This window comes from Capricornis sumatraensis, chromosome 1, assembly GCF_032405125.1.
Source record: "Capricornis sumatraensis isolate serow.1 chromosome 1, serow.2, whole genome shotgun sequence".
NCBI lineage: Eukaryota > Metazoa > Chordata > Mammalia > Artiodactyla > Bovidae > Capricornis > Capricornis sumatraensis.
In genome coordinates, this window is record NC_091069.1 from 246,104,314 (window position 1) to 246,124,478 (window position 20,165).

Here is a 20,165-nt window from a genome sequence, read left to right on the forward strand (position 1 = left end):
AAGAGTGCTCTGGCTTTGTCAAGCTTGTCTAGGGAGATGAAACAGGCACTCTTTGTCATGTGCTTGAAATCACCTTTCCCAAATTTTTTTTTTTTTTAAAGTGAGAGATTGAAAAGAGGAAAGAAAAAAAGGTACCATCAAACTGTAAAAAAAAAAAAACTTATGAGTGAGTGGATCACAACCAGAAGTCTAAGCTGTAACGGGTCTTGCCAGACAGTGGAGGAGGGGGTGGTGCCGCCCAGGTCTGATTAGTGTCGAGAATCCTAGAGAGGCTCAGCTTTCCCCATACTTGAAAAGTGATGAGCTGGCCTCCATGGTTCTATGGAAGACAGAGCGTGACATTCCTCATGACCCAGAAGTCGGCATGAATGCCATATTCCCCATCAGTCCCACTGCTATCTCTACCCCCATCCTGCTAGGCCCATGGGGTGACACAGAGCAGCAGGGTGGACCCTGTACACCCAAGGGTTTTGTGTCACAGCTGAGGAACCCTGAGCTTACCCCCATCATTTTTTTTTTTTTCCAATTTTAACAAATATAGGATGCCTACTATGGGCCAGCTTCTTCTGTTTTAAGAACTCGGGATGCAATGAACAGAAGAAAGAGTTCTGACCTTGTGGAGCTGACACTCCAATGGGACAAGATAGGAGTAATGAACAGTAACCATGGCAAATAAAGTAAATGATGGAGGCAGGTGAAGATGATAAAGAGATGGATAGAGAGGATAGAGGGCTTCCCTGGTGACTCAGGGGTAAAGAATCTGCCTGCGGTGCTGGAGACCTGGGTTCAATCCCTGGGTCAGGAAGATACCCTGGAGAAGGAAATGGCAACCCACTCCAGTATTCTTGCATGGAGAATCCCATGGACAGGGAAGCCTGGTGGGCTACAGTCCATGGAGTCATAAAGAGTCAGACACGACTTAACATTTAAAATTTTTAGGCTAATAAAGATGACCTCAGGAAGGCATTATAGATTAGAGATGGGCAGAGGTCCAGAGGAAAATGATCATTACTCTCAGTAATGGACAATGCACAGAGACCCCTTTAAGCTGGATGTCTTTGTAGATATTAACACCAGGCCTCATGTACACTACTACATGTAAAATAGATAACTGATGAGAACCTACTGTATAGCACATTCTTTTCAATGCCTGTGGTGACCTAAATGGGAAGGAAATTCAAAAAAGAGGGGATGTATATATACATACAGCTGATTCACTTTGCTAGAGCAGAAACTACCAGAGCATTGTAAAACAACTATACTCTAATAAACATTAAAAAAACAAACACACACAAAACCAAGCCTCTACCTGAGGGATAGGGTGGGCTACTTTTTGATACAGTGCTTATGTGTTGAACTCATTTTAATGAGCATTTTCAAGGCAGTATTATTGAAAACAATCCATTCCAGAGACAGACATGGTGTGAAATTTTTTATTTTTCCACAATTTGAGATAATTTTTTTTTAAAGGCAAATTTCTAAGTTTGGGGAAATATAGTAAGTTTTAGGTTGATGAAAGATAGAACTTTAATTTTTCTTCCCAGAAAGTAACATTTTATTTCTTTGTATAAAAGAAAGCAGTCTGTGAGAGCCTGTGAGGATGAAAACAATAAGCTGTCAACACGGATTAAAGTCTGAAGCCACAGCAAGAATAAAACAATTCGCATCCAGGGAGTCACCTAATATCAGGACCAGCAGGCGGTCCTGGCATGTCCTTGACCTGTTCTGCATACGCTCAGTGTTGCTGAACCTACGTAGGCAAATGGGCCTGCTTGGAAAATAAGTGGAAGGAAGGAATGTTGGAAAAGAAGGAGTGAAGCAAGGAAGGGAGGAACGGAAGGACAGAGGGAGGGATAACAGGAAAGAAATTCCTGAACATGTTTCCAGATGGCAATGGCTGGCACCAGCCTAGGGTGGTGGCCTTAGGGGAGCCTGTAGAGACTATAAAGGGAGGGAAGGTATTTGTGCAGTCTGCTACCTGGGGAACTGAGCAGTCACCAGCATTTGACCAAGTTTTCTGGTCAATGCCTACCCTTTGACATGAGACCTAAGAGAATCTGGAGTGGGAAATGTGTGTGTTGGGGGTTCTTTCTAAAGTGTACTATAAGAAGAAAATGGTTCATACTATTAAGAGTATGTGTTCTATTGGGATGAACCACGCGGTAAATAATTTAAACTGAGAGGAAGGAAAAGAGTTAGATTTCAGCAGAGCACCACTTACTCTTGGACTTGTTTTCTCTGAGTGCAGAGGAGAGAGTCAGAGGAACAGACACTATAAGTTGTTCTACTGCACCATTAGATACTGGTCATGGTGGTGACAGCACAGGTCCCTGAGGGTTGGCCCCCTCCTGCTCCAATATTCCTTCCTCCAGTGAGCTGGGGCCACCCGTGGGACTCCAGAGTGAGGGTCTGCAAACTTTTCCTATGAACAGTCAGATGGTGAACAGTTCCAGCTTTGCAGGCCATACCATCTCTGTTGTAACTGCTCAACTCTGCTATCATGGCATGAAACCTCCATAGACAAAATGCAAGCAGTGTGAATGATTGTCTTCCAATAAAACTCTATTTGTAAAAACAGCAGTGCACTGGAATTGTCCTTCAGGTCATAGTTTGCTGACCCCTGGGTCCAAACTGGAAGGGCCAAGTATCGTTGGAAGGTAGAGAGCAGAGCGTGTGAGGAAGCTCAGAATTCCTGGCCAGCCCCTCATGAATACTCAGACTCACGGCATCTTCTGTGTTCTTCCCCACTGTCCTGCAGAGATCAGAGTCTTGGAATCCACTCTAGTTTATTCAGTTGGGTTCTGGGTCCAGCCCTGGTGTTTGTAAACTCAAGCCTCCCTAGGAAGGAGGATCCAGCGACCAGTAGGAGACAAGAGAAACAGACATCAAAATAAAGGCAGACCACCTTTCTTTTTTATTTCGCTTAGACAAAATGCAAAGAGTGTCTCATTAAACTAAAAAAAAAATAAACCAAAAAGAAAACCAAAACAGATTGATTCCCCCCACCCCTTCACTGACGGTACTCATTCTAAGTAACAACAGAAGGAGGTCAAATCGGGGACCCAGTTTCTAATGGGAAAGAAAGATGTGCAAACATGACGAACATTTCCCCGGCCCCCAAATCAAGGTTCCTTTTAAATTCACAAAGAGGGTTAATTTTTTTTTCCTGTTTTTTTTTTTTTTTTTTCCTTTTGAATCTTGTGTGATAGAACTTCCGGTCAGAAGGTTGAATGAGTCCCCCATGCACTTTGTAGAAAATCAGTAAAAATGCAATAGCCCGTGAAGATCATAAAACTGGACTTCTTTCCCAAAAAATCAGATGCCCAGACAGATGGATCTCACACTCAGACAGAAAAAAAGCAGGAGAGTCTTTGCACTGTCTGTGGGTTTTTTTTTTTTTTTTCAGCATTTTCTCTCTCTCTCTTTTTTTTTTTAATATATTTTGGCAATTTTCTTTCATTATAAATATTGGAATTCCGTAAAAAAAAGGTAGCTTTGATTGACTTTGTTAAACCATATTTACAACCGCTGTCCAGTCATGCTGTTGGTTATACCAGGGTGTAGGATTTGGCGTAGGGATTGTTGCCTTTCAAATGGCCCCGTGAGTCCAGCAGCGATTCCTGGGAGCTGCTCATCTTGGCTGCCTGTCCCAGCTCTGCCCCCTCGCGCTGAGGTAATGTGGCCACAGCCCCCTGCTGCCACTGCTGTCCCTCCCTCGTGGAGGCCGTGGAGGAGGCTGCCTCCATGGGGATGGGCTCAAGGACTGGGGGGCGTTTCAGGGTCCGACTTTTCTGGGGCTCCAAGCATGCCTGCCCTAAGCTCGGGTCCCTGCTTGTGCCTGGACCACTTCGGTTCAACAAGAAGTCCATTCGAAGGTATGGAGGCAAGTGGATGAGGTCACCTGGAAGGAAATGCAGAGGATTAGGTGGGCTCTTCAACTTGGTCTATAGATACCTGGTGACCCTGTGCATATGTGATGGGCCACTCAGGGTTTAGAGGTGACTGTCACCACGCCCTCCAGGTGCCTTTCCCAAGACCCTTGGTCAGAACTCCTACAAAGGCATCATCTTCATCCCCCGACCCTCCACCAGACACAAGGAGAGCTGGCTTTTGTACAACTTGTTGACTTTAGCCATAAAAGTCGTACTTGACCAGAGAAACAGAAATCTCAAGGTACTTTGAAAGAAAAACTTAGGCTAAAGGTAGCAGTGCACGCTGAGTATAAATGGTGACAGACCAAACCCTGGACACAGTGGGCAGTGCTTAGGAGAGTGCGAGGCTTGAAGAGGGAGGCAGGGCTGCTGAGCAAAGAATGATGGCGTCTCAGCACCTCCATGGAATTATGTGACCTTGGCTGTCATTTAGCTACTGGTTTCTATGATTGCTTTTGGTGGAAATCCCAGAGTACATGGCCTCCTTACCTGCTCCTGCCTGCTAAACTGCTTGTGTCTTTCTGTTTCAGTCAGTGCCACGTAGAGAGAGGAGAACAGCTAAGACTGAGTATCAGGGTTACTACTTCCTTCTCAGGACCACTCACTTTGACTTCTATGGTGCCAGGGAAACAGCCCTCTTCAAGAGAACCTACTGCAGGGAGAATCCAACTGAAGATTCCAACTTCTCCCCTCTCCCTAGACACTGAGGTCACCTTCTGGGCTGCTCCCAGCACTGCCTGAGACCACAGGTTCTCTTGATGACTAATCCTGTCGATTTGGGGTTTCCCAGTAAGAGATTTGCTCAGGGCTTCCCCATTGCTGGGCTGCAGCTGAGACTCTCCATGCCCACCTCCTCATTCCCTTTCTCCTCTGACAGGTGGCACGCCTGCGTCTTAGTCTGTGGACTCTCTTTGCCTGCTTCTGCTGTAACTGAGCAGGACCCTATGAGGCCTTCCTGCAACACACCCTGGCCATGTCCTCTGCCTGCCTCTTATTTGTAGAAAAACTTTAGCTTTCATGGCCTTGCCCAAATTCCAAAGAATAAATTTAGTCAGAGAAATAAAATACAGAAACAAAGAACAACATTCAAGCAAGACAAAATAATAACAGTTTACCCAATAATCAAAGAAAAGGACCTTTACTTCTTCCTCAAGGGCTATAGATAATATTTTCAGCTGTATCCTTTGAGCTGTTTTGCAGATATTGAAACCCCCATCAGGTAGAAGAGGTTAATTTTACACTGACCTCAAGTACATAAATCCCTGACCAGTTAGAAAGTTGATGATGTTGATTTCCTGTGACCTCACCACCAACCACAGAAGAATGTCCCTAAGCTGATTATGCATCCCAAATCCTCTCTTCAGCATGTAGACCCTTCCTCTTTTTTTTCTGTATAATCTCTGAGCAAAACCTGGGGTTTGGGGATTTGGTTCTTTGGGACATGAGTCCACTTTCTCCCCAGGTTTGCCAGCTTCCTCAATAAAGCTATCTTTTCTTTGGCCAACACCTGTCTCTTCATGTTGGATTCTTGAGCAGTGGGAAGCTGAACCTGAGCTTAGTGACACTGCTTCTTCTTTATCTCTTTATTCTTTGCAAGAATGCCTCCTGAAATCCCTTGCATATATAATCTGCCTTGGCATCTGCTTTTTGGAAAATCTGAACTGGCACAGCTACCATCACCATCAACTATAGCAATTGTTCTTTGAAAGTTGGACTGTGCCTCTAATTGTTATGTTCCATGGCTTCTTCTTAGCACCTCTTGTCACTTCTTCCTTCTATAGAACCGACAACACCTCATGCAGTTGATCTTTCTGTTCACAGAACTCTCAGCTTCCATGTCACTGTGCTTTCCCAGAGCAATTCTTGCACCTCTGACTGACACTTGTCAGTCCTTTCCTGGACCCTATCCTCCATCCATCTTCAAGTACAGGGTTTCTTCAGTGGCCTGAGCTCAGTCCTCTCTTTGGTGCTCAGCCCTCATCTAATCTCATTATGAATAGCTCTCACATCCATCTTTTCCTTTTGCTCACTCTCTCTTGAGCCCTAGACTTGAATTTTAGATGCTTTGCTAAATATTTCCACATGACTGTCCATTATGAATTTTAAATGCCACAGTCTATAAACCCAGTTTATGAAGGCCAGCCCCTATTCCCAGACTCATTTCCAAAGGCCACTTTCTCCTTTGTGCCCAATCGTTTTAAATGTCATCCTCATCTTACCAGAAATTGATGCTTGAAACCTCAGATATTGATACCTCCTACCCAGGTTAATTCTACTTGAAATTAATTCTACTTCTATCTGTTGACTCATTTTTGGCCCTATCTTCATGACCCTAGTTCAAATCTTTAATGTATCTTGTAGGTTTCCTAAATGCATGAGCACGGTTTCAGCCCAGTCACTAGACATGCTTTGCAAACTACATCCTCTGGGTCTGAGTTGGACTGAAGCCTGGATCTGATCTGTTGGCAGTTTAGGAACAGTGTTCATTGTGTAGCCTAGTGCTTCCGATTGTTCTCACTTTGAAAAGCAAACAGACAAGGGATATTTGTACAACACACTGGGATGAGTGCAGTGGGCTTTCCCTGGCCACACTAGGGGTGAGAGGCTCACCTGTAATTCCTTTATGGCATACCTGGTGAGCAACTCTGGTTAGAAAATGGCCTGGGGGCAGGCAGTCCTGGAGCTGAGAGACCAGGTGGGAGAATGTGCAGGTGAAGGTGGGCTGAGCACCAAAGGGAAATGAGAGTGAATGTGATTGTGAAATGTGGAAGAGGCTCAAGGAGAGGGCTCTGGAAATGACCACAGGTGGGAGAGGTGAAAAAGGAGGAAGAGTCAGGGATGACTCCCTTCCAAGTGTCAAGATCAGGAAACCTGGGCAGACAGCAGGATCATTCATTCATTGCAAAAAAAAACTGTCTAGGAGAAAAATCACATTTTGGTGGGAAAAGATCATGGGTTTTGTTTCAGACTTGCTGAGTTTGATGTGGTTGGGGACACCACAGGGGAGATCTTAGTAACATATCTAAGGCATAAGTCATTCCTTAACTTTCTGAATCGAAAATCATTGGCAATTCTTGTGTTTTTTTTTGCTTCAAAATATTCCCAGCTTTCCATGCCTTCCTCAGCCAACCGCTTGTTTGGAGCTTCCTGTGTCCAGCAGGACTGCTGTGAGCTGGCTGTGGTGCTGACAAAGAAGTGATGTGTGTGCAATTAGACAGTGAGTTAAACCCCAGAGGAGCCTGGTGGGCTACAGTCCATAGAGTTGCAAAGAGTCAGACAAGACAGAACACATTCACAACCCCTGCCCCCACCCCCCCACACACACACCCCCACACACGTAAATCCCAGAATCTTTGAAATTGAGGTTTACTCACTGAAAGAGAAAAACCATTTAAACAGCAGGGAGAGACTGCTCAATGGTTAGGAGAACTAGAAACAAAAGCAAGACAGGCTGAAAAATGACTGGAAAATTCATTTTGCACAGTATAAATGAGCATAAGGATTTTCAAAATGCTTTGGGTTTTCTTAAGCTTTGTTCCCCCAGGATAAGAGATATGAGGACCTTATTTCTGGGAAATTTACCGAGTTGATTTCTGAGTCCTTGCATTACACTGTCATGTTATTTGGTATTTTTGAAGCAAGAATCCACTTAGCATTTTCCCATTGGCTTTTTCAGGATCTCATGAAGTGACAGTGAGTAATTATATATGATCTCATCAATATTTTTAGCCTGTATTCCACTAAAACAGCCCCAGGACACCTTGGATTTGGCTCACTGAAGTCAAGGTACTTGTAATTCAGTGTTAGCTTCATACAGTGACCTGGATCAAAGGAAAGCCCAATAATAAATTCTTGACAATAAATTGTCCACGACACTCTTAGAGAAAGAAATGATGTAATTTGGCATTCTTGTGAAATGGGTTTTGGTGACTTGATGTATCTGGACTTTGACTTAGAAAAAATGGTGGCATGAATTTTACTGTTATAGACCCTAACGTTTAAGAAATATCTAGCTGTGTATCAGCTTTAGTCCTGAAAAATAAAACTATTTAATTAAGAAAAAAAATAAAACCATATGTCCCTAGTGCCTTTTTTGATGGTGGTATTGAAAATTCTCTGTCTTCTTTTATGGTTGTGGATGTATTATTCAACCTTTTCTATTGTGGGCTAATTATTGTTAACAAATATCACGAAAGCCTTGTCTAACTACCACAGCCTTGTCTAACTCAATGAAACTAAGCTATGCCCTGTGGGGCCACCCAAGACGGGCGGGCATGGTGGAAAGGTCTGACACAATGTGGTCCACTGGAGAAGGGAATGGCAAACCACTTCAGTATTCTTGCCTTGAGAACCCCATGAACAATATGAAAAGGCAACATGATAGGATACTGAAAGCGGAACTACCCAGGTCAGTAGGTGCCCAATATGCTACTGGAGATCAGTGGAGAAATAACTCCAGAAAGAATGAGAATGGAGAAGGAAATGGCAATTCACTCCAGTACTATTGCCTGGAAAATCCCATGGACAGAGGAGCTTGGTAGGCTAAAGTCCATGGGGTCGCAAAGAGTCAGACATGACTGAGCGACTTCACACCACCACCACACCATCACGAAAGCATTAACAGAGCTTTTATGTTTTATGTCATTAAAAAAAAAACTGGAACAATTTCTTTGTAGCATGAAAAATATTTTTTTTGCATGTGAATCAACATACCCTAATGAACTAATTTTGAAATTTTAATATACCCAATTTCCTGAAAGTGATCATCTGTCTTTATTCCAAGAGTCCAATAAACACATTGGATTTAATTGACTCTTTCATTTATTTACATAACTAATATTATTTTTAAAACATTTTGTTCAAACGCTGAGAAATTGTGGAAGGCATTTACCTCCACGTTTCTTTTAAAATGTAGGTCAAGAGTGCCTTATGCTGCTTCTGTGACCCAACTGAATCTCGAGTGCTTGGCATATTTGCAGTGCATTGTCACAGATTCAGGAATGGGTCTCCATCTCAGCAACTCCCCACTGAATGAACGGGCTTATTAAATTCCTAAAAAGTATTAGCATCTTAGTCCCAGCCGGATTGTGGGGATGCTCACGAGCTTGATTATGTGGAACGAATGTGTCTAAAATCAAAAGACAAAGCCCTCGATACCTGCCCCCTGCCTGCAGGGGTTCCCGCTTTAGATGGAAGGAACGAGGTAGCTGGAGAAGCATGGTGAGAATTGGAAATCCTTCATAATGAAAACAGCTCAGCACCATGTCTTTATGTACAAGGGCTTCTTGTTGGCTTCTTGCAGGCCTGCCAAGCATCGCTGAATAGTCAATATCTCTGAAAGATCCAGTTTTTCAGGCAAAAGCTTGATTAAGTTGTATGATGCTCTCATTAGCGCCTTTCGGCAGTGTGTGTTTTCTGATTAGCACGTAAAGTAGCTCTTTCAACTGTGTGAATGCTGCAAATGAGCTCTCTTAATAATTCATGCACTGATGTGGAAGAAAGCACCAGAGTGATCGTGGGGAGTGCTGTTTATTAAAGATGCTTTATGGCCACTAAAATCCCGCCGCTTGAGCTAGTCCCAGTTGTTTGTTGTTTACTCAGGCCGTGTCCGACTCTTTTGTGACCCCCTGGACTGTGCAGCTTGCCAAGCTCCTCTGACCGTGGGATTTCCCAGGCAAGAATATTGGAGTAGGTTGCCATTCCCTTCTCCAGGGTCTAGTCCCAGCACCAGTTAGGAAACTGGATTCTCTAACTGTCCGTCCATCTCTTAGGTTCTGCAGATATCTATAGATGTATGGACAACCAAGCACTTGGAGAGAAGCAGAATGTGAAACCGTCCTGACAATCTAGACACCTACACAGCTGCTCTCCTTGATCCCCGGCTCTCCATCCACCTGTTTCATGTGGGAGGAACTAAATGACGTTTCTAATGGTGGTGATTAAGGGTGAAAGTCTGGATAACATGGTGTTCAGTTGCTCAGTCATGTCCAACTCTTTGTGAGGACCGTAGCCCTCCCGGCTCCTCTGTCCGTGGGATTCTCCAGGCAAGAATACTGGATTGGGTTGCCATTTCCTTCTCCAGGGGATCTTCCCCACCCAGAGATTGAACCTGCAGCTCTTAGGTCTCCTGCATTGGTACCACTAGAGCTACCAACCACCCAGGGGTCGAATCCTGGTCTCCCCCATTGCAGCCAGATTCTTTACTGTTAGAGCCACTTGGAAAGCCCCTGGATGACACTGTCTGCATTTAATCTGAAAGACGTAAGTCTGGGCTCAGTTTTCTTATTCATAAAACAGGAAGAAGAGCTGAATCCACCGTAGAGTGCTGGAAGGAGGGTTTAATGAGATAATACAGGGGAAAGTTTTATTGTCAGATGTCTCCCTTCCCAGGGAGTCTGAAGTTACAGGGCTGGAAATCAGCCAGGTGAATGAATCGAGAACTCTTCTTTTACTTTAGTTTCTGTCTTTTGTGCGTTGATTAGTGTCCCCCCAAAGACAGGTCCATATGCCAACCCTCAGCGTCCAGGAATGTGACCTGATTTGGAGAAAGGATTTTGTTGCAATTCAGTAAAGGATCTTGAGATGAGATCACCTGAATTTAAGGTGGGCCCCAAATCCAACTACTCTGTGCATGCATGCTCAGTTGCTTCAGCTGTGGACTGTAGCCCACAAGGCTCCTCTGTCCATGGGATTTCCCAGGCAAGAATACTGGAGTGGGTTGCCATGCCTTCCTCCAGGGGATCTTCCTGACTTAGGGATCAAACCTGCATCTCTTTGGTCTCCTGCATTGGCAGGTGGGTTCTTTACCACTAGCGCCCCCTGCGTAGCCCTAGTGCAAAAACATATGTCCCTATGGAAAAAAAAAGAAAATAGAGGAGAATCTGAGGGACAAAAAAGGGAGAAGGCAGAGATTAGACTGATGGGACCACGAGCAGAGGAACACCTTGAGCCTCCGAAAGCCAGAAGAGACAAGGAACAGATTATTCCCTGAAATTCCTGAGGGAGTACAACCCCACTGACACCTTGATCTCAGCCTTCTGGCCTCCAGAACTGTGAGAGAGTACGTCTGTCCTTCTGAGCCATCCAGCCTGTGGCGATTTGTTAGAGGTCACAGGGTCCAAACACAGAGGGTATTCCCAGCTGGGATGGGCTGGGAGCCTCACAGGATGCCTCTCTGAACATTTCTGCCATGTGGGATAGGCTCTGCCCCTTCCACCAAAGACAGGAGGGGATTTCTTTTTAATGGTCAGTAACAGCAGCCACTATGCTTGTGGTTTCCACTGTCCCCAAGGTGTGCCTTCAGTGGGCTGTCCTGTCATCCATCTTTCTCTGCTGAGGCCAAGCCGGTCACTTGTCCCTGGTCCCCTGCTCCCTGGGGAAGCAGGGTCTGCCCAGTGGGCACCCAAAGACCCCTGCTGCCCAGCCTGGGTGGGGGGAGATTCCGGGAAACCAGGAGCGTGGGGTTCACGTTCACTTCTTTGGTTATAACTTCCCCTCTTGGCTCTCCTCTGGCCACCTCTCCACTTTCCCACTCTCTCTTTCTTGCTTGGTTTCCGTTGCTTCCCAGGTGAAGAATCCCATGGACAGAGGAGCCTACCAGTGGGCTACAGACCATAGGGTTGCAGGGAGTGGGGCAGGACTAAAGCGACTTAGCACACGTGTTGCAAGTTTCATCCAGAAAATAAAAGGCATGGGGGTGGGGAGCAGAGCACAGTGAGCGCAGGCGGGAGGGGGTTAGGAGGTAGCTGAGTGCAGAGCAGGAGCCAGGCTGACCGGCTTCCAGGGGAGAGAGAGGGAGAGTGTGTGTGTGTGTCTGTGTCTGTGTCTGTGTGCATGCATGTGTGCCTGTATGTGCATGTGTATCTCTGTGTGTGTGTGCATGTGTGACAAGAGGACAGAGATGGGAGTGTATCAGAGCAGAGGCTGCATATTGAAAGGCAACGTTGAGGCTGTAGGAGAAAAGGGCAGAGTCCGGCGAGAGCCCGGTGAAGACTGGAGGGAAGGACCCGGGGACCCCAGAGCTCCCTTCCTGCCCACCCTCCTTCTTCCTTCCCTCCCTGCCCTGCTCACCTGTCTGCCTGCAATTCCATCTCTTCTAGCATATCCCCAATCACCTGATCCAGGTGAGCTACTCCCCAAAACCCAGTAGGAACCCAAATATGGTCCTAGGGTCTGAGTCCGTGAGGGCTGCCTCCACCCACTGGCTTTCATGGGTTCTAATTATATGTCTGTGCTCCCTGGAAGGTCACGCCCTGTGCTCTGCTCCTTAGGAGGATGATGGCCCTTGTGTCAGAGCCGTGGAGGCGGGAGAGTGGGGAAGGAGGTGAGATGAGTGGGAAGAAACACCGAGCTGCCCAGCCAGCCTGGTCAACATGGTGCTGAGATGGATGGGGCAGGGCGGGGGTGAGGTGGGAACGAGAAGGGCAGGGTAGAGGAGAGACAGACAGAGACAGAGAGAAGCAGAGAGATGGGGAGAGAGAGACAGAGAGATGGGGGCAGAGAGACAGAGAAAGGGAGAGAGGCAGGGAGGAGGGGGTCAGAGGAACATGGCCAGAGGGAAGCAGATGGATGTCATGGAGACATAGGACCCGGAGAGATGACTGTGAGAGACACAGAGAAAGGTCAAGGTCAGGGGACAGTGCCCACAGGGGACAGTGAGTCACAGGACAGTGGCAAAGGCGTCTGGGTTATGATTGCAGCTGTGAGCCGGCCCTCGACCCTCGACAGTCCACCTGCATGGGGGCCTCTGTGATACCTGGGCATTGAGCCGCACCCTTCATCCCTGCCCTCCCCACCGCCAGCCCAGGCGCTGCGCCGACTCATGCCCTGAAGGATGAGAGGTGATTTAGCCATTATTTCCAAGTTATGCCTTATTATTTGACATAATGGGCCATTTCTCATCCTCTCATCACTGCCCTCAGGGGTCGGTGCCACTAACATCCCCAAAAGTTCAGACTAAATAAGTTGGCATCCATTTCTCTCTCGGTAGTTAACTCTGCTCACTGGTGTGCAGATAACTCCTGGCCATGGGCTGCAAGCCAGCACAGTGATCCATCCTAACATCCATCAGCAGATGTGAGCTCAGAGAGTGTCATCCACCACCCCGGGGCCTTCAGCCCTGCTTGGCCCCACTGTGCGAAAACTGCTATGTTAAACTTGCCTCTTTTTAGCTGAAAACCAGGACAGTCCCCTACCCCCCACACCCCACAGCTGCCTATCAGGAAAGCAAAACCTCCTGAACCTTCTCTATCTGTTTAGACTCACAGGCGATGTTTGAACGCACTTTAACTTTGGAAGAAAATGGCAAAATCATTCCCAGCACAGAACGAGAATGGACCAGCTCAGGAACTCTGTAATGGACTTGAACTCTGTGAATCTGGCTGTGATAGGGTTCTGGCCACTTGCCACACACACCCCAGGAAAAGAAAGTCTACAGTTGAGAGCAGTGGTTCTCAGATGAGGGTCATTTTGCCCTCCAGGGCACACACAGCAATCCCTGAAACTTTTTGGAGGTGTTTTGGTTGGTAGGGCAGCTGCTACTGGCTTCTAGCCCAAGGCCAGTGATGCTCAGCATCCTGCCATGGCCAGGCTGGTCCCGGCCACAAAGCTTCACCCAACCCCAGATGTTAACGGCACTGCTGTTGAGGAGCCCTAGCTTAAATGGTCCAAGCTCTGAATTCCAAGGGGTCCTTACTTCACTTCAGTTTTATTTTGTGCTCAGTCACTCAGTTGCGTCTGACTCTGTGACCCCATGGACTCTAGCTCACCAGCTCCTCTGTCTATGGAATTCTCCAGGGAAGAATACTGGACTGGGTTGCCATTCCTCTTCCAGGTGATATTCCCAACGCAGGACGGAACCTGCCTCTCCTGCATCGTCTGCACTGGCAGGTGGATTCTTTACCACTGTGCCACCTGGGAAGCCCTAATTTTACTTTAAAAGCATTGGATTCAATCAGAATAAGGAACTGTACTCCTCTGTCCCTCCTACTCCACAAGGAATTACAGCCTCAGTTTATCATGGAGAAAAGTAAGGGATGTGCCTGATGGACCAGCAATCAGAAGGTCTATGTCAGACCTGCCCTGAAGAGGTGGGAGCTCAGAGCCATGGGCAGGTATGAGTGAGAGCAGGCTGAAATCCTGCCTTGAAATACTGCATCTACTCAAGTAGTTCTGTGACCCTTGCAAGCTTTAACTCTTACTTATACAAGGGAAGGGCTTCTCAGGTGGCGATAATGGTAAAGAACCCACCTGCCAATGCAGGAGACACAAGAGATGCGGGTTCAATCCCTGGGTTGGGAAGATCCCCTGGAGGAGAGCATGACAACCCACTCCAGTCTTCTTACCTGGAGAATCCCATCAACAGAGGAGCCTGGCGGGCTACAGCCCAGTGGTTCACGAAGAGTTGGGCACAACTGAAGCAACTCAGCATACATGCATACAAAGGAAATGCGTCTGATCGTTTCCAATGAAAATCTTGAATCTTAAAAGAGTCTTTCTTATGCTCTGAACTATCTCATCTGTGAAAACTGGTCAAGCACTTTTGAAATAGAAGTTTAGGGATAAAAAAGGGACAAATGAATGCATTTAGGGGGAGCCTGGAACTCCAAGGCACATTCCAATAGCTTTCTTCTCCCTGCTGGACAATTCTTTATTCGTCAGCAAGTGTGAGAACATGTGCACACTTTCACAAAAAACTCATGCAGAATGACAGTGAAGCAAGGTCCCTGTGGGCTCCAGTCTCCTCTGGGGACACATCAAAAGGAACTTTCATCAAGCTCTAACAAGGTTTGATGTCTGTGCTTGGATGGAGCTGGAGACTGATGCAAAAGTAAGAAGCCAAGGATGTGTACCTTGACTTCTGGCAATTTCACTTAAAAACCACACAGACTTGCAAGGATACTACAGCATCAAAGAGCTCTTTACAAAGGGGAGCATGTAGTCTGCCCACACCCAAGCCCGACCAGATCTAATGCTTTTCCAGTTTAATATTAATGCTGCAGTGGTAATGAAAACTCGTAAACAAACCCCTCTTGGTAAATGAATCTTCACTCCCAAACGGCAACCAGGAACAACTCTAAATAAGTAATGTGAGCTGGATACCAGAGGTCCCGCCTGCAGATTCTGTTACCATTCTTGGCTTGTACCTAGGAGGCTTCATGCATTTTTAAGAGCTCATCATTATTGCGATCCTCCTACTTGCTGGTGAACTTTTCAAAACCACACTGAGGTATGAAGTGGAGCTTTAAGTTTGTCCGTGCTCGTGGTCCTTCTGAAATAGAGTAGTTCTGGATAAAAAGCAGGATTGGAAAATCTGCTTAGAGGATAGGTCAGCTGGGAACTTGCTGTAAGGGCATTCAGAGGCCCTAGTGGGGAAGGGTCCATGAGGGTCAAAGGCAGCTCCAGCTCCCACGTGACACCCTCAGGGACCTCCCACATGACACCCTCAGGGACCCCCTACACTGGGGTATATCCCTCACTCTGAAAGCAGGACCAGTTGTGGAGTGGATGCCAGAAAATACAGGCTGGAGGAAAGGAGGGGGGTGGGGAGATTGGGTGGGAAAGAGCAAGGCTACCTCTAGAAGGATGGAGGCTGGGACCTCATACCTCGTATGTGTGTGTGTGTGCGTGTGTGTGTATGCACATGCAGGTACATGGCTACATGTGCACACAACAACAGCTGGGAACAAGGCCAGCCTTTGCAGGGGATGTGACCTGAGCAGAAGCTGGCTGGTCTTTCAGGTGGGAACCCTGCCTCTCACTCCACACTCTTCTCTTTTGTTAAACACACACACACTCAGGAAAGCATGAGGTATGGGAGGAATAGAACCTAAAACTAAAACCCCCAAACTGCTTCATATAACTGTTTACTCTAAGAGCCAGCAAGTTGGAGGCAGGCAATGGCCAGTTCCAATCAGAAAACTTCCACTGCATTTATGGTGGCGGAGGAGCGGGGTCAGGGAGCCAGTCAGGGAGATACAGACATTCAAGGCTGGAGCCCTGGTGTCCACCTGTCCATCAGAAGGAGTGTGGGGGTCCTGCCCCTGCTGCTGGCGGGGCCAGGCTGTATTAGATTGCAAGTTTGAAACTTTAAATTGATTTAAGTAGCTTCCTGCAGTGGAATCTCTTGACTGCACAGGATATGCATCATGAATAAAGCAGCAGCAGGAATCCAAGAACGTCAGAAACTGGCTCCAGGTGCTACCTGAAACCAAAAATCGGTACTGTAACCGAAGTATGAGAGCCACCTTGACCAAGAGAAAAAGACGCTGTTAAACTTTCCAGCTGCTTCTCGGAGAAACAGAGGGTTTGTTAGCTTTGTTTTTAAAGTGTAAATGTGTGTTAGTCACTCAGCCATGTCCGACTCTTTGCGACCCCATGGACTGTAGCCCACCAGGCTCCTCTGTCCATGAAATTTTCCAGGCAAGAATACTGGAGTGGGTAGCCATGCCCTCCTCCAGGGAATCTTCCTGACCCAGGGATTGAACCCAGGTCTCCTGCATTGCAGGCAGATTCTTTACCATCTGAGCCACCAGGGCAGCCCCAAAGATGGAAATAGCCAAGGCTTATTGAAAAAAACAAAAGTCACAAAACTTGCATTTGATTTTAAGTACACAAGTCCTAAAAAGGCAGCAAATTCAAAGTTCAGATGTGTTAAAAATCTAAAACTAGATTTTGATAACTGACTTGGTAGTAGCTGTCCACATTTCATTGGGAACTACCCCCACTGGTGGAAGAGAGTTTCTAATCTTAAGAACAAGATTAGAAAATAAATCACTTTGTTTAAAGTTAGGCTGGAAGATGGAGTCGACTTAAATGTACTCTTTTATTTTACTAATAATTTCTAACAGTTGTAATATTTGAACCAATTGGCCAATCTTTTCATCATCATAATCATCATATATTAATTCACTCAATAACATTTATTAAGCACCTACTATATATCAACAGTGATAGGAGTATATATTCAATTAATTAAGTCAATTGAAAATATTTCTTGAACACTTTATGCTGTCAGATATCTGATAGGCACTGGGGGGAAAATGAAGGTAACTAAGACATGTTTCCTATTTTCCTGTAGCCACAGTCTGGCCAAATTTATTTAACTTAATCCTGATTTGTAAAGAACTTAAAAGCTTGGGATTATAAATGGAGAGAGAGAGAGAGAAAAAAAAACTCATCAAAAAAGAACTGATGGCAAGGAAACAGATATCCAGAGACTTGGATGACTGAGAAGCATTCAGAAACACGAGGGAACACAGGTAAAGAATTTGGTTTGAAAGACCTGCTCAAGGATCTGGTAATTTCGACAGTCTCCAGTCAGCAGGATACTACATTGTAACTTTGGGTTTTGTGCCCAGTGTTTAATTTAGTTCCATTATAAAGGAGATACAGGAAGGCTTCCAGAGGATGACATATTTTTCTAAAAGCATATCAAATGTTCAGTAATAATTTTGGCATCTAGAGTGGATAACACAGTTTGTGGACGTTAGAATTCAGGTGAATTTACAAGTTTATTCATACCTAAAGTTATAAGATCATTTTAGCCTAAATAGTATAGTAAGGGACTCCCCTGGGGGTCCAGTGGTTAAGAATCCACCTTGTAATGCAGGGAATGTGGGTTTGATTCCTGGTCAGGGAATGAAGATCCCATGAAGTGGAGCAACTAAGCCTCAGTGCTGTTAACTACTAAGCCTGAATGCCACAACTAGAGAGTCCATGAGCCTCAACAAAAGATCTCACCTGATGCAAGGAAGACCCACTTGGCACAACTGAGACCCAACACAGCCAGATAAATAATTAATTAATTAATTTAAAAAGTGAGATTAAAAAACAATATATAAATAGTGTATATATTAAGAAAATAGTACCTTCTCTAGCTTTTTTCAATTGTTCTGATGGATCCAGGGAACAATTTCATGACAACAGTTCAAACATGTTTTAATATGAGTCAAAAAACACTGAAACAAGTCATCAACAAAACACACACCTTTAACTGTTTCAAGACCTGCACACATACTTAGTGCTCCTCCGGGGGCTTGCTGTATGCAAGGGGAAGTGTGGTGTGTGTCTCAGATGGGAGTGTGTAGTGCTTAACTGCTGCTCAAGTTGTGCCGGACTCTTTGCGGCCCCATAGACTTAGCATGCCAGGCTACTCAGATACTGGAGTGGGGTGCCATTTCCTACTCCAGGGGATCTTCCCGACCCAGGGGTTGAATCTGCATCTCTTGCATCTCCTGTATTGGCAGGCAGAATCTTTGCCACGGCTTTACTTTTATCTGCCAAATACGGATGCCATTTTCTTAATTTCCTTACTAGAAATTACAGTGCAATATTAAGCAGAAGCAGTGAGAGCAGACATCTCCATCTTATTCCTGATCTTAAGGTAACAGTATTCGATTTTTTACCATTGAGTATGATGTTAGCTGTTTCACATAGATGCCCTTTCTCAAGTTGAAGGAATTCTCCTTTATTCTTAGTTTGTGGAGTGTTCTTATATTTTTTTAGAAAAATGTTGGGTTTTGTCAAATGCTTTCTCTGCCTTGAATGATCATGTATCCACCCCCCCCCCAATTCTGTTAATATTAATGATTTTATATTGAACCATCCTTGAATTCCTGAGAAGTCCCACTTTGGTCACAGTGTACAGTAGAACTGGGTGACACACAAATGAGGTGGAAACTCTCCAGGAATCAATGGCCATGGACAAGAAAATAAACCAAGGAAGGGGTCGGGGGCAGCACCACATCCTGAGACCATCACTGGGGTCCCTGTGGGAGCCCTAACGGCACGTCAACCAGGCAAGACCCGAGTGACCACTACTGCTGCTGACATCTGCCTCAGGCGACACACAGCTTACACAAAGCCCAGACAGTGGGCGTCTATGTCATTCCCATTTTACAGGTGAGCCAACGGCAGCTCAGCAAGACTAAACAAAAGCCCAGAGGCTCATTTTTCTCCTCTCCTGTCTTCCTCAATCTCAAGCTGTACAGCCTCAAAAAAGTCATGATATTTATCCTACACTTGCATCTGCCTTGCAAATAAATGCCAGCCACAAAGAGTCCTTTGGATAAGATCACCCACCGATAACAACATCTTCTCCCTGAGGAGGTAGACAGCACAGAAAGAAATGAAGCCATCATTCTTGATAGTCAGCTGGTGTGGATCTTGACTCGGTTTGGGAGATTAGTTGCTGGATAGACAATTTTTATTTTACATATATTTTATGCATTTATAAAGCTTATTTCAGCCTGGCCTTCTGCTGAAAAGCCCAAAGGAATCGTGGTGATTTAAAATGGATATACATTTTTGAAAGAGAACCAATATAGTCACTTAGAAAATAGGAAAATGAAAAATAAAACTGGGTTCAACAAGAATGGATTAGCCAGTGCACAAAGTCAAATCTATAGACAGGAACTTCAGGGTGAAAAAGGAAAAAGGATTTTTCAGATGAGAACTGCAACCGGTTGCCGTGGTTTGGATGCAGTCTAAAGATGTGTTTTATTTGCTCTGTATGATGATTTGCACAAATCTGAGCAAACACTTGAAAACTGTGAGTCTCCATATAAAACCAAAATATCTGTCTCCTTTTGAGAATCTCCTCTTACAGGCCCCCATTTCCACTCGGGATCAGTTGGCAGGAGTTTGCTGGAGTCCTTTTCCTCTACAGTCACTGAACTCTTGAGTTCTCCATGTCTCTATCCCTCCCTTTGCTCTGCTCCTCACCCTCTTCACTCATTCACAGCATCTGCCAGGCCCTGCAGGCCTCAGGGTTTGCAGCTTCTACTGACTATACTGCTCAAGGCAGACACCAACGTATTGCCAACCTGATACCAGCCATTTACCGTCATTTCGGTCAACTCAGTGAAGCCAAGTTGCAGAGGCTGGCTCACTGGTAAGACTGCTCTCCTTCTGAAACTCTCACCCCCAATTTTCAATACTTCTCAAGCAGCGGAGAGCTCCCTTCTTAGACCCGGGGCTCCCAGAGCTTTGTGGTCATTTGACTGACTGACAGTATATATGGCAGAAGTGCTGCGTCAGTTTCCAGGCCCAGGCTTAAGGAAATGGCTATTTCCACTGTCCACCTCTTGGGACGCTGGCTCTTAGACAGGAGGAAGCACAAGCCAGATCATGGAGAAACCTATGTTGGGAGGACATGGCCAGAACTCACCCTCCAGGTTAGTGACTGAACATGTCTTCTCCATCCTAACTGGGCTTCCCCATGGACATGGCTGG

The 20,165-nt window shown here is 45.8% G+C and overlaps 1 protein-coding gene across 1 annotated transcript in view; it reads right to left on the reverse strand.

Moving 5' to 3' along the window:
- Positions 1-3,548: 3,548 nt before the first annotated feature.
- The window catches only part of DSCAM (DS cell adhesion molecule), a 684,538-nt gene continuing 667,921 nt past the window's right edge, over positions 3,549-20,165 (reverse strand). Inside the window, exon 33 of the mRNA XM_068969386.1 lies at positions 3,549-3,901. Coding sequence (XP_068825487.1) covers positions 3,549-3,901 — 353 coding nt within the window. The remainder of the gene's footprint in view (positions 3,902-20,165) is intronic.